Source organism: Molossus molossus, unplaced genomic scaffold (genome assembly GCF_014108415.1).
Source record: "Molossus molossus isolate mMolMol1 unplaced genomic scaffold, mMolMol1.p scaffold_m16_p_3, whole genome shotgun sequence".
Taxonomy (NCBI): domain Eukaryota; kingdom Metazoa; phylum Chordata; class Mammalia; order Chiroptera; family Molossidae; genus Molossus; species Molossus molossus.
In genome coordinates this window covers 70,087,071-70,101,780 of record NW_023425366.1, presented here as the reverse complement: position 1 = coordinate 70,101,780, position 14,710 = coordinate 70,087,071, and the positions used below count along the sequence as shown (strand labels likewise).

The 14,710-nt window shown below is 39.5% G+C and overlaps 1 protein-coding gene across 1 annotated transcript; it reads left to right on the top strand.

Moving 5' to 3' along the window:
* Positions 1–5,034: 5,034 nt before the first annotated feature.
* On the top strand, positions 5,035–9,161 carry LOC118642037 (thioredoxin, mitochondrial-like). Its single transcript, XM_036279693.1, has 2 exons — positions 5,035–5,216; positions 8,774–9,161. The coding sequence occupies exons 1-2, from the start codon at positions 5,035–5,037 to the stop codon at positions 9,159–9,161; spliced, it is 570 nt and encodes a 189-aa protein (XP_036135586.1).
* The last annotated feature ends 5,549 nt before the right edge of the window (positions 9,162–14,710 follow it).

Sequence of the window (14,710 nt, the reverse complement as noted above, 5' to 3'; positions counted from 1 at the left end):
TCTGTATTTAGCAAATATTCTTGACAAAGTAAATAGACTTAATAAGTCCTTCATGATAAAACTGATACTTTAACAATGGTCAAAAGAACTTATTTTCAAAATAAAATGGGATGTTTTGAAAATGTTTTCATTCTTATGCAATTTTCTTGCTAAGAAATAATAAATGTGAATATCATATAAAACGTTCACAATACCAAAACCAGTTAAGGATACTAACTAGAAAAGAAGACTACAGGCAAATATCTCTGGTGAATACAGTTGCAAAATTTCTCAACAAAATACTAGCAAACTGAATTCAGAAGGACATTAAAATGATTATTCACCATGATCAAGTGAGATTTATCTCTGAGATGCAAGGATGATTCAACATACATAAATAAATCAATGTGGCACATCACATTAATAGAATGAAAGAAAAGAATCATACGGCAATCTCAATAGACACAAAAAAGTATTTTATAAAATTCAACATCCATTCATGATTTTTAAAACAACAACAACAACAACAACAAATTAAGCATGGAAGAAACATATCTCAACATAATAAAGGCCATATATGACAAGCCCACAGATAACATCATACTCAATGGCAAAAGGTTGAAAGCTTCTTCTCTAAGATTAGGAACAAAAGAAGGGTGCCTACTCTCATGCCTCCTATCCACACAGTACTGAAAGTCCTAGGCAAAGCTAGCAGGCAAGACAAAGAAATAAAAGTCATCAGAATTGGAACTTAATGAGTAAAATTGTTTCTATTTGCAGATGACATAATTTTATATTGAAAATTCTAAAGATTCACAACTGTTAGAACTAATTTTAAAATTCCATTTGCAAGATATAAAATTAACGTACAAAAGTCAGTAGTGTTTTGATACACTAATGATGAAATTTCTGGAAGATAAATAAAGAAATTAATCCTATTTATAATAGCACCAAAAGTAATAAAATACTTAGAAATAAATTTATCCAAGAATGGGAAAGATCTCTTCTCTGAAAATTGTAAGACATTTATGAAGGAAATTAAGAAAAGACATAAGTAAATGGAAAGGCATCCCGATTTCATGAACTGGAAGAACTAATATTGTTAAAATGTCCATACTACCATGTATAGACTCGATGCAATCTCTATCAAGATTTCAATGGCATATTTTACAAAAATGGGGGGGGGGGTGTCTAAAATGTAGATGGAACCACAGAAGATCCCAAATAGCCAAAGAAATCCCAAGAAAGAAGAAAAAGCAGGAGGCATGACACTTCCTGACTTTAAGCTATACTATAAAAGTATAGTAATCAAAACAACATAATAATGGCATAAAAGCAGACAAATAGTCCAATGGAACAGAATCAAGAGCCCAGAAGTAAACATAACCATATATGATCAACTCATATTTGACAAGGGAGGCAAAAATACTCAGTGGAGAAAAGACAGCCTCTTTAATAAATGGTGCTGGGAAAACTGGATAGTCACATGTAAAAGAAGGAAACTTGACCTCTATCTTATACCACTTACAAAAATTAACTAAAAATGGATTAAAGACTTAAATGTAAGACTTAGAGCCATAAAACTCCTAGAGAAAATACAGGATAAAATCTCCTTAATATGGGTCTTAAAAATAATTTTTTTAATCATACCTAAAAAGCAACAAAATAAAATATAAACAAGTGGGACTGCATCAATCTAAAACGCTTCTGTGCAGCAGAAGAAACCACCAATAAAGTAAAAAGACAATCTGTAAAATGGAAAAATATATTTGCAAACTATGTATCTGATAAGGTTTTAATATCCAAAATATATAAAGACCTGATAGAACTCAATAGCAAAAATAATAATAATCCAATTCAAATACAGGCAAAGGACCTGAATAGACATTTTTCCAAAGAAGATATATGAATAGCCAATAGGCACATGAAAAGATGCTCAATGTGACTAGTGATTAGGGAAATGCAAATTAAGCCACAATAAGATATCACCTCACACCTGTTAGAATGACCATCATTAAAAAGACACGTGATGCCCTGGTCAGTGTGGTTCAGTGGTTAGAGCTTTGGCCCATGCACTGAAGGGTTATGGGTTCAATTCCCAGTCAAGGGCATGTACCTGGATTGCAGGTTCAATACCCAGCCCTGGTCCAGGCGCTTGCAGGAGGTAACCAATTAGCATGTCTCTCCCACATCAATATATCATTATTTGTCTTTCTCTCTCTCTCTCTTTCCCTCCCTCCTACTCTTTCTAAAAAAAAATAAATCAGTGGAGAAAATATCCTCAAATAAGGATTAATAAACAAAAAAAGACAAGTGATAACAAATGCTCACAAGGGTGTAGAGAAAAGAAAACTCTTGTGTACTGTTGGAATTATAACCTGATGCAGCCACTATAAAAACAGTATGGAAGTTCATCAAAAACATAAAATAGAACTTATTATCTAGCAATTCCAGATATGCTAACTACCAAAAGATGCCTGTACCCCATAGCAGCCTTATTTACAATAACCAAGACATGGTAACAACTTAAGTATCCATCAATGGGTGAACAGATAAAGAAGTTGTGGAATATATATACACACACACACACACACTAAAATATTATTCAGCCATAAAAATGAGGAAATTCTATCATTTGCAGCAACACAGATGTGATACTGTTATACTAACCCGGTTATTAATTAACAGGAAAGGAGTAAAGTGAAAACTATATAATATGGGCATGCCATTTATAAAGCTTTGCCAGAAAGCTGCAGTTTAACATTCTCCAAGTGTGTTCCCTGCAGATCAATGAAGGCAGGGACTGGACAGAGGCCATTTAGATGCATGCCCAGTAAGGTCTGGGTGACGTGGGAAGATACTTGCCTGTCAATCACACCTGGGAGCTCGTCATTGGCCAGAATAGACGCGGCCACAGCAAGGGCAGGAAATCTGAGATACTTAGCTCTTAAACAAAGGGGTTCTCTCCCTTGGCCCTTATTGCTTGCTTGCTGCTGGTGCCTGACTCCTGCCTTGCAGGGCTCTCACGCTCCTGCGCTCAACCACGATGCGCTCAATGGACTAATGGACTGTGACCAGCCTGATGCTATGCCAGACTCAACTCCACCATGGAACAGAAACTCCGGACCCTGGCTTTATTCTAGTCCTGCTGAATCCCCAGCTACCCATCTTCCAGGACTGGACTAAGGGAAATAAGACTTTGAAAACCAAAGGACATAACTTTATGCAAGTAAAATATCATTCATTCACCCATGTGAGTCTTAGAAAATTCTTTTTCTCAAGACATCATAAGAACCCACTCTCACTGGCAACAGAGAAAGGCAATCCACACAATTCTCTGGTAATAGATTGACCTTGAAGGGATTATGCTAAATGAAATAAATCAGACAGAAAAAAAAATTCTCTGGCAAAAATTAAAAAACAAAATGTTTTGTTATACATTTAAATATTTTTAATTTAAAGCAAAAATAGAATAAAATAAACAGTATTTGTAAATTTTCATTGGTATGTACTTTTTACAATGTTTATTAACACACTCTGAAATTTAAAAATAAATAAAAGTAACATTTAGAGAAGTGTGCTTTAAAATTTTTACTGATAAGAGGTGTCATTTGGAAAGTGTGGAAATGATTGCTTAAGGCCGTGATATTTTCGTTGGCATAGTTATATTTTCTTGTTAAATTAAAATTGGTAGAGAAAGCAAAAATCCCCTTTTCCAAGCCATTCAATATGAAGCCATCTTATTTACATGTAAGTGACTTGGGGACATTTATGTTGGTGAAACTTTATTGTGAATACTTTAGTACATATAATATCCCACGTTTTCAATGTGGCTTTCTCGTACCAGCCTCTGATATCTTCATGGCTGAAGAACCTGGTCCCACAAAACACTGACTTGTCAACCTCTGTTTTGTGGAGATAACAGCTTATCAGTGCTGTAATAATCATACCTTTGTGAAATTTCTTTTCAAATATATGGCTTGCAACAGTGTCAGGGAAGAAAAAAATCCATAAGCTAGCCAAAAATTTTTTGAATTAGATCAAAGTCTCAAGAATTATTGAACCCAATTTAAGTTTTTATAGTACCATATTTTTATCCAGTTACCTTTTGTTAAAATATTTTCACTTCATTTGCCCCAAAATACCAGTGTACATTTATAGCTATTTCCATCACAAGTTCTAAACTTTATCTCACTTATAGGCTTAGGTTTTTTCAAGAGTTGCAGACTTAGGAATAATCTCCCTATCTACATGTCTACTGACAAGATTGTAATCAGAAAAATCGGTGTGAACAGGCATGACTTAAATGGGAAAAAATTCACAGAGGGCGCAGCAGCCTGTCTGCTCCTTCCCCTCAGTGCTAGTGGGGTAGATTACAGCTGCCTGTAGTTTCTGTAGACATGAGCCTTGGGTCTTTTCTAGCACACACAGAAATGTTTGAGAGAATAAATGCAGGTTTGGGGTTCTCAAAATGGGCATTTGTGGACTCACATTCTGTCCATGTCACAGTTAGCTATAATTTTCTCCTCTGCTTCTTCATGTACAAAGGAGGGTTAAAAATAATCTAATTTATAAGAATTACATAAATCAACTATAATTAGCAATTTATGCCTAGAGAGGGATTAGCAGGACCCTGGCGTCTCATGTAATTGCCCCTATTCTTTACACCACACTCTTGTTCCCCTTCTAAACAATTTTGGGGGGGTCAATAAATGGTACTTCACCCTGTAACTTCATCCACTTCTAACACCCCTGGAATTATTATTATTAGCAAAACCTGAATACTCTCTGGCCTCCAGGGTCCCCCCACACTGCTCAGCCATTGGTTATTAGCCTTGAGGTTTACTGTACCAGAAAGATGAGGGTGGGTTCAGACAAGGTCATGGAATAAAAAAATAAGTTTATGTCATAAGAAAATTCTCATTCAACAGAGTAAGAAAGAAGATTGCCAGAGTTAAGATGAAAGGAGCAGGAGATGCCCAGGGTAGAGCAAGAAAGGAGGGTGCCAGGCTGTGTCACTCCCTCAGTTCATTAGTGAGACGATGACATCTAAGCATGAGAGAGAGTCAAGTTGAAATTGGACAGGTTTCTGCCTCGCTCACCACTAGAGACGTTAAAAGAAAATCACCTGCCACAGTATGGAAGAGCTGTAGCAAACTAGAAATTATGTGGAAAACGTTTGGGCGTAAGAGTGTTAGAGGAAACAACCCTCTCCAGAAGCTCCTTTGGCTCCACGGGTATGGAAGACACTAGGCATTCATACGTGCACTGCAAGCAGGGGCCTGACACAGGGCCGTCACAGTGAGAGGTGCTGGGTTTCAAGGCTTGGGGCCTGAGGGCTGGCACAACTGAGTCTCAGACAACCTGCAGAAATGGCAGGTGCCAAGATGAGGTCAGGTCAGCAGATGGGGACAGCCATTCCCCTGTTCACTGGCCTTGCAGAGAGATCAGGAGTCACCATCTCAACCGCCAGCCAATGCACAGTGATTGAGCAGGATTCAGACAGCATCAAGGGACCCTCCCTTAGAAACATCACCTGCCATCTCATTGAGGGCAAGGGAACGTCTTCCTACCTCCAGAACGCGGGTTTAAACATGGAGGGGAAAACAGTGACGGACTTACTAGGGATTAGAACTTTGAATGCAATGACTATTACCTGTTTTAAATGCATTCTTTGGTGGTTTTAAATTTGACGAGAATAATAAATATTTAATTGGCAAGTATATGCTCCTCTACCATCCCTGATGTGATGTTCTGATGATCCTCTGGTAGATTTACTATCATAGATTTAAAATGAAGAATTTGGGAGAGGCCATTTGAACACAGATAGAATCTAAACAAAAGCCTCTGTAAAGTGTACATCAACCAGAAAATTGGGGTCTAAATTATATAAATATGCAAAGGCATGTGCACTCAAATGTATCTCATTGCCTTGTTTATAACCACGAAAATAGAAACAATGTTAATATCAACATTAATTATTTTAGTAACAAAAGCAAAATGAAGGTGGAAAAGTATTAATGTTAGGATGTTAACTGTCACCAGTACTCTAGTTTAAATCCATCAGTGGCTTACTTCACACTCCAGGAAATTCTGCATTAACAAAAAAACAAAAAAAAATACTCATGAAAAGGTGAATGTTATCATCCAAAACCTTAATTTTTGGAGAAAGTATCAAGTTGATAAAACATTTAATAATCCCTCTAAGCCATGCAATAGTAATAAAATTTCTATCATTTTACATTAATATAGGAACTTCAATTTACAGAGTGATTTCTTATAAATTACCTGAGGAAAGTTTCAATATGTCTATAAATAAACAGGATGAGAATTATGCTCAGTTTTCAGAGGAAGAAGTCAGGGCACTGAGACAGTTGGGAAATGTAGAAGTTCGAGCTAGGATGCTGTTCTGCTGATGCCTAAACCACTGAATTACTTAAGTGTATGTGATTTACAGTGAACATTTCCTTTGATTTAGAAAAGGAAGTTTTGTATATGAAAGTAGATTAATTTATCAGCACACTTTATCACATAACTAAAAATGTGTCAAAAGAAAAAAAAATGTTTCAAATTACACTTGAAATTCAGTGAAATCTGTTACCAGAGTCTCAAAATGAATGAGTTACAAAGCTCAAAACAAAAATGACAGCATCTGTCTGAGTGCAGGACAAATGGCCCACAAGTTTTCTCTCATAGGTACCTATTCAATTTTCTCTTCATTGTTAGGGTCCCAGAAGCCCATTACAGTGTAATCAATGTAATGAATGCAGAAATAAATAATAAAGTAAATCACGCTTTGCCTCACAGCAGATATTTGCGTTACATCCATCAAAAATCATTGTTGCCCTGGCCAGTTTGGCTCAGCAGTTAGAGCATTGGCCTGTGGTCCAGAGAGATCCAGGTTCGGTTCCCGCTAAGGGCACGATTCTTGGTTGCAGATTATCCCTGGCCCTGGTTGGTCGTGCGGGTGGCAGCCACTCGATGTGTCCCTTTCACATTGATGTTTCTCTCTCTTCCTCTCTCTCCCTCCCACTTTATGTGAACAAAAAAAAAAAAAAGGAAAAATGTCCTTGGGTGAAGATTAAAAAAAAAAAATCATTGTTATTAAATTAGCTGCCCTGGCTGTTTTGGCTCAGTGGTTAGAGTGTTGGCCCAAGGACCAAAGGGTCACAAGTTTGATTCCTGCTCAAGGGCATGTACCTGGGTTGCAATTTCAATCCTTGACCCAGGTGGTACGGGAGGCAACCAATCAATGTATCTCTCACATTTCTCTCTCCCTCCCTCTTTCCACTCTATCTGCAAATCAATGGAAAAATATCCTCAGGTGAGGATTTAAAAATAAATAAATAAGCAGCAGGGGAGCTTTTCTATTGCCTCCTAAATGCAGGAGAAATATTTTTTTTTAACTAAAATTTATTTTTTAACATTCAAATATAACTAAAAAAAGATCGAGTGCACCTGTTTCTAGTATTACAAACATATAGATTTTGATACAAGCCAATATTAATTTTTAATTAAACATGCAAGTAATGCTTGCCTTACATTTTTACTATTTAGATCCCCCCCACAAATAAAGAAAACATTAAAATTGCATTATACTGAAGTTTGTGTAAAAATATATATATATAATGAACTCAATTGGCTTAACGACATATCATTCAGTTTTTCTGCCTAGTTTATTGCCTATATTAATACCCCCATTAAACAAAACACCAGCCAAAAGCCAAAAAATAATCCATGTATTAAAGTGAAAAGAAATTAACTTTAGAGTCAGATGGAATAGATTCTGAATTCCAGCATAATCACCTGCTAGAAAGGTGATTTTGAGCAAGCTGCTTTGCTCATCTGTAAAACAGAGATAATGATAGCGATTTCTGACGCTTGCACGGCTTAAAGAAGAAATGAATAAAACATGTGGGATGGCTTGCGCACATAATAAGTACTCAGTTATTATTGTTATTAAGTTGCTACTTCATAAGACTAAAATTTCACTAGAGGAAGACCATGGAAATAATAACCATGGGCCTATTTGCTCTTGTATATATGGCTCTAAATATCTTACTTTTCCTAATTCTCAGCACAAATTTTTTCATTCATTGTCCAGTGTATATTTACTAAATTTCAACTATGTGTATGACATCATTTTAAACATTGGGGATATATAAGTAAAAAAAAAATAAACATCTTTGCTCTTATGGACAATATAAGAGGAACATAAGTGAACCATACAGTATGTTAAATATGAAGGTTAAAAACTAAACACCTAAGGAAAGAGAATGGAGACTGTCGCAGGTGGGTGTGAGGTCCACGGTGACCCGCACTGACTCCCATTGGGAAGGTGACATTGGTAAAGACGAAGACGAGGCAAAGGGGAGACGTAAAGTGGTCAAACTGTGGTCATATTGTGAAGGTACAACCAACAAGACTTCTTGACAGATTGGATACAGGTTATAAGGAAAGGAGAAAAATCAAAGGTTGCTTTACCTCAACAACTAGAAAAAATGTAATTACATTTTACCAAGATAGGAAAGCTTAGGAGAGCAGTAGGCTTGAGAAAACACAGGGGAAATTCCCTTCAGAACACGCTAAGTTTGAGATAACCATCAGACATGTAATAGAGACTTTAAGTAGTCCATTAAATATATAAATCTGGAGTTCAGAGAAAAGACTATCATCAGGCTATTATTAACATATAATCTGTGAAACTGATTAAGATTTTCACAGCTGCCTGGCTGGTGTGGCTCAGTGGATGGTGCGTAGTCCCATGGACTGAGAGGTCCTGGTTTATTTACAGTCCTGGTGACCTGACAGTAGCACCCAGCCAAGCCCAGTCATTATACACCACCAGAGTCTGTACAACAACCTTTAACATCTGGGATGGACCTGACTTTCAAGACCGGGTTGTCAACAGTAAGACACCAGTGGTTGTGGATTTTCATGCACAGTGGTCTGGTCCCTGCAAGGTCCTGGGGCCGAGGTTAGAGAAGATGGTGTCCGAGCAGCACGGAAAGGTGGTGATGGCCAAGGTGGATATTGACAACTACACAGAGCTCACCATAGATTATGAGGGGCCAACGGTGCCCACCATGCTGGCCATCAAGAATGGGGACGTGGTGGACAAGTTTGTGGGCATCAAGGAGGAGGACCAGCTGGAGGCTTTCCTGAAGGTGCTGACAGGCTGAAAAGCAGATCTGTAATAAAGAACTGCATGTGATCCCTTCTACCTCCGTCTGTGAAAAACAGACCCTGGGCCCCACACTAAATTACTCTAGAGCTACCACCACCCCCAAAGAGCTACCTCCCTTCTTTCCTCCCAGGTACAACAGCAGTGAACACACATTGGGCTGGGGGCGTCCTGCACACACTGGAAGTCTACAGATGCCACTTCCCTCACCATTAGCTGGCCCTTTGGTTCTCTGAGCAGCAGGCTATACTATGAAACTAGACCAATATAACTGGGGTTTGCACTGTCAAAAAAAAAAGTCATTATAATAATAAACCATGTAACTAATACAAAAAATTGAGAGAACTAAGGATACAAACCAGGTTAAAAGCACTAAAATGCTACTGTAACCATACCTGGTAGGATTGGAAAATTATTGAATACAAGATATTTGAGAATACGGGGGGGGGGGGCGGGGGTAGGAGATGGCATTCAGGGAGAAGGGTGCTTGAAACTGAGATTATGGAGTTATTAAAGTACGTGTACTGACAGCATGACCATGGGAGAGAATAATTTAGGGATGACTAAGGATAAACATCATTAGAGAAGAGGTGGTCAAAGAACTGAGGAGCCAGGGTATTAAAAGTATCATCTACACAGATACTGAAATTACCAAGATTTTGTCCACAGCATTGTAAAAAGAGTCCATATCAATAAGCCAAGAGCTAAAATTTTCAGGGAATGAAAGGCAGGGGACGGGTGTGAAGCAGATGGTGACAATGGATGATTGTAACAAGGAAGAGTAGGGTACAATAATATAATCTGATAAAATAAGATCTGAAGATGAGTGTTTATAAGAAGAAAAAATATCTGGAATCAGTAAAGAGGACATATACTCAATCTGCAAGCCCAATGGCATAAGATGCATAAAAGAACATTGAGCTCCCATTTGGGAGGGCGGCAGGGCAACTGTCCAGATCCACTTTGAACATGACATTAATGCTGTGTTCAGAAAAGAGGTCAATGATAAAGGAGAATTGTCTATTGACTGATGTTAAAGTCTAATTAGCCAAAGACCATGAGGAACAAACCAATAGTCTGACAAAATCAGATTTACTGACTTGATGGAGTGAGGAAAGGCACTTCCTAGGAATCATGGAACGCTGCTTTCACACCAAGAGGAAGGAGGAAAGCATGCTTCCTAAGGGTTGGGCTCCGGCTGAAGGAGTCTGAGGGGGAACTAAGGGAAGTGAGGACCAGCTCCAGATTGGTTATTGTTTCTGAGACAGAATTTGGAGAAGCAAGAAATAACCAGGGATTGGGTGCTGTTTTGATGTGAGGATGGCTTAAAAACTGGGTGTCTTAGATATTATAGCAAAGTGAGTCCAGGATGTTATGGGCAAGAAAGTAATAATCATTCAAAGCGGAAGCCTTGTAGCATTTTACATTTGCTGTATGACCTCTGCAGAAATAATACTTCTATGAGAAAGTAGCTAATAAAGGGGAGAAAACTGCTAGAATAGGCACTGCCTCATTGTGAAGAGAAAGCAGAGGGAGAAACAAAGAACTGTAAAGACAATCGAATTTCAAAATACACAATTTGAAATTATTTGCTATAAAGGGAAATAACCCAATAGGCAGCATAATCCTGAAGTCATCATAGTATTATAACAGAGTATAACTAATATTCAAAACAATGTCCTTAAAAGACCAGTAAAATGGAAAATGATAGTGAGTGGCCAGAACATATTTTATATTTCCTCCTGTTCATAAGAAGTAATCCAACACTCCTTCTTCACTAGCTCCTTCCCAATTAAATACATTTTGAAAAAATTTCCATCAAGAATATTTTTAATATATATGGGAGATGGCAACAGAGTGAATAAAAGCTGCACAGAACGTCTTCCAGGACCAAACTGGAATTACAACTAAAATAAAGACAAATTATTGGGGGAAACCAACTGAAGAGCATCTGGAGAGAGCCAGTACAACCAGGTACAGAAAGAGGGTGCCAAATCAAGCCTGATAGGAACTGTGGAGGCGCGTGGGGATGGGCTGGGAGCTCATGGACAGCAACAAATGGCAGTATTAGTGGTGTGTGCTTCCTGCGAGAAAGCTGGAGTTTTTTAAAGCACCAAATCAGCTCTGGCCAGTTTGGCTCAGCAGTTAGAGCATCAGCCCACAGACCATAGAGTTGAGGGTTTGATTCTGGCAAGGGCACATACCTTGGTTGCTGTTCATCCCTGGCCCTGGTTGGGGTCATGTAGGACACAACCAATTGATGTGTTTCTCTCGCATTGATGTTTCTCTTTCTCTCCCCCCGACCCCACCCTTCTACTCTATCTAAAGATAAATGGAAAAAATATCCTCAGGTGAGGATTAAAAAATAATAAATAAATAAATAAATAAATAAATAAATAAATGCACCAAATCAGCTACAGTCACTCACTTTGGGCTCCAGCAGAGGAAAGGAGAACTGGACTGGAACTGTATGGAGAAGAATCCAGGGCTACTGGCTCAGGAGAGAGCTGGAGGGGTAGACACCAGGAGTCCTGTAGTGAATCAGTCCCTCACGGGACAGTAGCCATCTTACTCAAAAGCCCCTTCCCAGAGCCCCAAGGAGAAGCAACAGCACCTCTCTCAGGAATTCAATACCACCAGCAAGGCTAGAGAAATGCAAATTGAGGCTCATTAACACCTAGAATCTGATAGCTAGCAAGTGCCCCACCCGCTGGAAATCCTCTTACAGCTGAGGATTTTTCATTCAGTTGAGGACTACAAATTAAGGCTCATCAAGCAACTGAGACTACAGTCATCCCTCACCACTTTGCACTTCGACTTTTGTGGCTTCACTCTATATCAGTTTTTTCAAATACTATACTATATTAGGAAAAAACACGATAGAGTGAAGCCATGAAAGTTGAAGCGTGAAGTGGTGAGGAATGACTGTATATAAATAAAGAATCCTACTTCATGGAAATTCTTTATTGCGGTAGTTTGGAATTAATTAACTGCGATAAACAAGGGCCAACTGTAATACCTTCCATGTAAAAAGCTAGAAGATAATTGAACCTTTCCTTGGCTTGTAAATCTACCCAGGTAAGTAAGATTTCACAAAGAAGGACACCACACAATAGTGAAAGGATCTATCCAACAGGAGGATATAACCTTGATAAACATATATGCACCCAACATAGGAGCACCGATAATCATTTAAAAACTTCTGGAGGACTTCAAAGGAGAAATCGACAGCAATACACTCATAATAGGGGACTTCAACACCCCACTGACAACACTGAATAAATCCTCTAGGAAAAAAATTAACAAGGAAACAGAGACTCTAAATGATGCACTAGATCAAAAGGATTTAATAGATATCTATTGAGAATTACACCCCAAAACTACAGAATTCACTTTCTTCTCAAGTGCACATCGGACATTCTCAAAGATAGACCACATGTTAAGACACAAACTAAGTCTCTACAAGTTCAAGAAGACTAAAACCATATCAACCATCTTCTCAGATCACAATGGCATGAAACTAGAAATCAATTACAACAAAAACATCCAAACACATGGAGGCTAATAGCATGTTATTAAACAATAAATGAGTTACCAAGGAGATTGAGAAAGACATTAAAAACTTCCTGGAAACCAATGAAAATGAACACACAACACCACAAAATCTATGGAACACAGAGAAAGCAGTTCTGAGGGGGAAGATCATAGCACTACAGGCCTACCTCAAGAAACAATTCCTAATTGACTTTCTAACCCTGCAATTTAAAGAACTAGAAAATAAACAAAAAGAAAAACCCAGAGCAAGTAGAAGGAAAGAAATAGTAAAGGTCAGATCAGAAATAAATGACATAGAAACTAAAAAAAATTCAAAAGATCAATGAAACAAAGAGCTGGTTCTTTGAAAAGATAAACAAGATTGATGGACCCTTTGCCAGACTCACCAAGCAACAAAAAGAGAGAACCCAAACACACAAAATCAGAAATGAAAGAGAAGTAACAACCGACACCACAGAAATACAAAGGATCATTAAAAAATACTATGAACAACTATATGCCAACAAATTGGAAAATCTAGGTGAAATGGACAAATTTCTAGAAACACATAGTCTCCCAAAACTGAACCAGGAAGAGATAGAAAACTTAAACAGATCAATAACAACTAAGGAAATTGAAGATGGACTCAAGAAACTCCCAAACAAACAAAAACCCAGGCCCAGACAACTTCATGGGGAGTTTTACCAAACATTCAAAGATCTAACACCCATTCTCCTCAAACTATTCCAAAAAATCCAAGAAGACAGAGGACTTCCAAACTCATTTTATGAGGCCAGCATAATCCTAATTCCAAAACTGGATAAAGACACTACAAAGAAAGAAAACTACAGGCTAATATCCCTGATGAACATAGATGCCAAAATCCTTAACCAAATATTAGCAAATCGAATCCAGCAATACATTAAAAAAATTATTCACCATGACCAAGTGGGTTTTATCCCAGGGATGCAAGGCTGGTACAATATTTGCAAATCAAGTATGATACAGCACATAAACAAAATGAAAAATAAAAACCATATGATCGGAAGGAAAAATGGCGGCGGAGTGAATGGAAGCTACACTGACCATCTCCCAGGACCAAACTGGAATTACAACGAAAATAAAGACAAATCGTCAGGAAGGGGCAACCGAAAGGCAGCTTGGAGGACCACATAACCAGGAACACTGACTCAATCCTGGTAGGTTTGCGAGGAAACGAGATGGGGCCAGGAGCCCACGGTGCACAGCGGCCTGGGCTGGAACCAGCAGACTTGGCTGGAAGCTGCGCCCTCGGCTGAGTCCTATGGCCTCAGCTGGGACCAGTGGCCGCCTGGGCTGGGTCTTACGACCTCATCTGGGTGCTACGCCCTCAGCTGGGACCAGCGGCCACGGCTGGAAGCTGCGCCCTCGGCTGGGTCCTGTGGCCTCAGCTGGGTCCTATGGCCTTGGCTGGGACCTGCGACCTCAGCTGGGACCAGCGGACTTGGCTGGAAGCTGCACCCTCAGCTGGGTCCTGTGGCCTTGGCTGGGACCAGCAGCTGCCTTGGCGGGGACCTGCGGCCACCTCGGCTGGGTGCTATGCCCTCGGCTGGGTCCTGCGACCTCGGCTGGGTGCTACGCCCTCGGCTGGGTCCTGCGACCTCGGCTGGGAGCTGCCGCAGCCTTGGCCATCCTTAGCTGGGAGCAGCACCCTTGGGTTAAAGTCCCAGGCAGCTCCACGGCGCAGAGCCCGGACAGAGGCTAAATTGGCAGCAGCCACTCACCTTGGGCTCCGGCAGAGGGAGTGCAGACTGGACTGGAACTGTGTGGGGACACTCGGGATTTGGAGGGTGCTCAGAGCTTTTGCTGAGTGCAGCCGCGCAGGACTGTGGTCATTTTACTCCTTCCCAAAGCCCTGGGGAGAGGCGGCGGCCCCTCCCTTGGAGATTCAACCCCACCCGTGGCCATTGAAATACTAATTGAGGCCCATTAACAACCAGCATCTGCCCCACCTTCTGGAAATCCTCTTACACT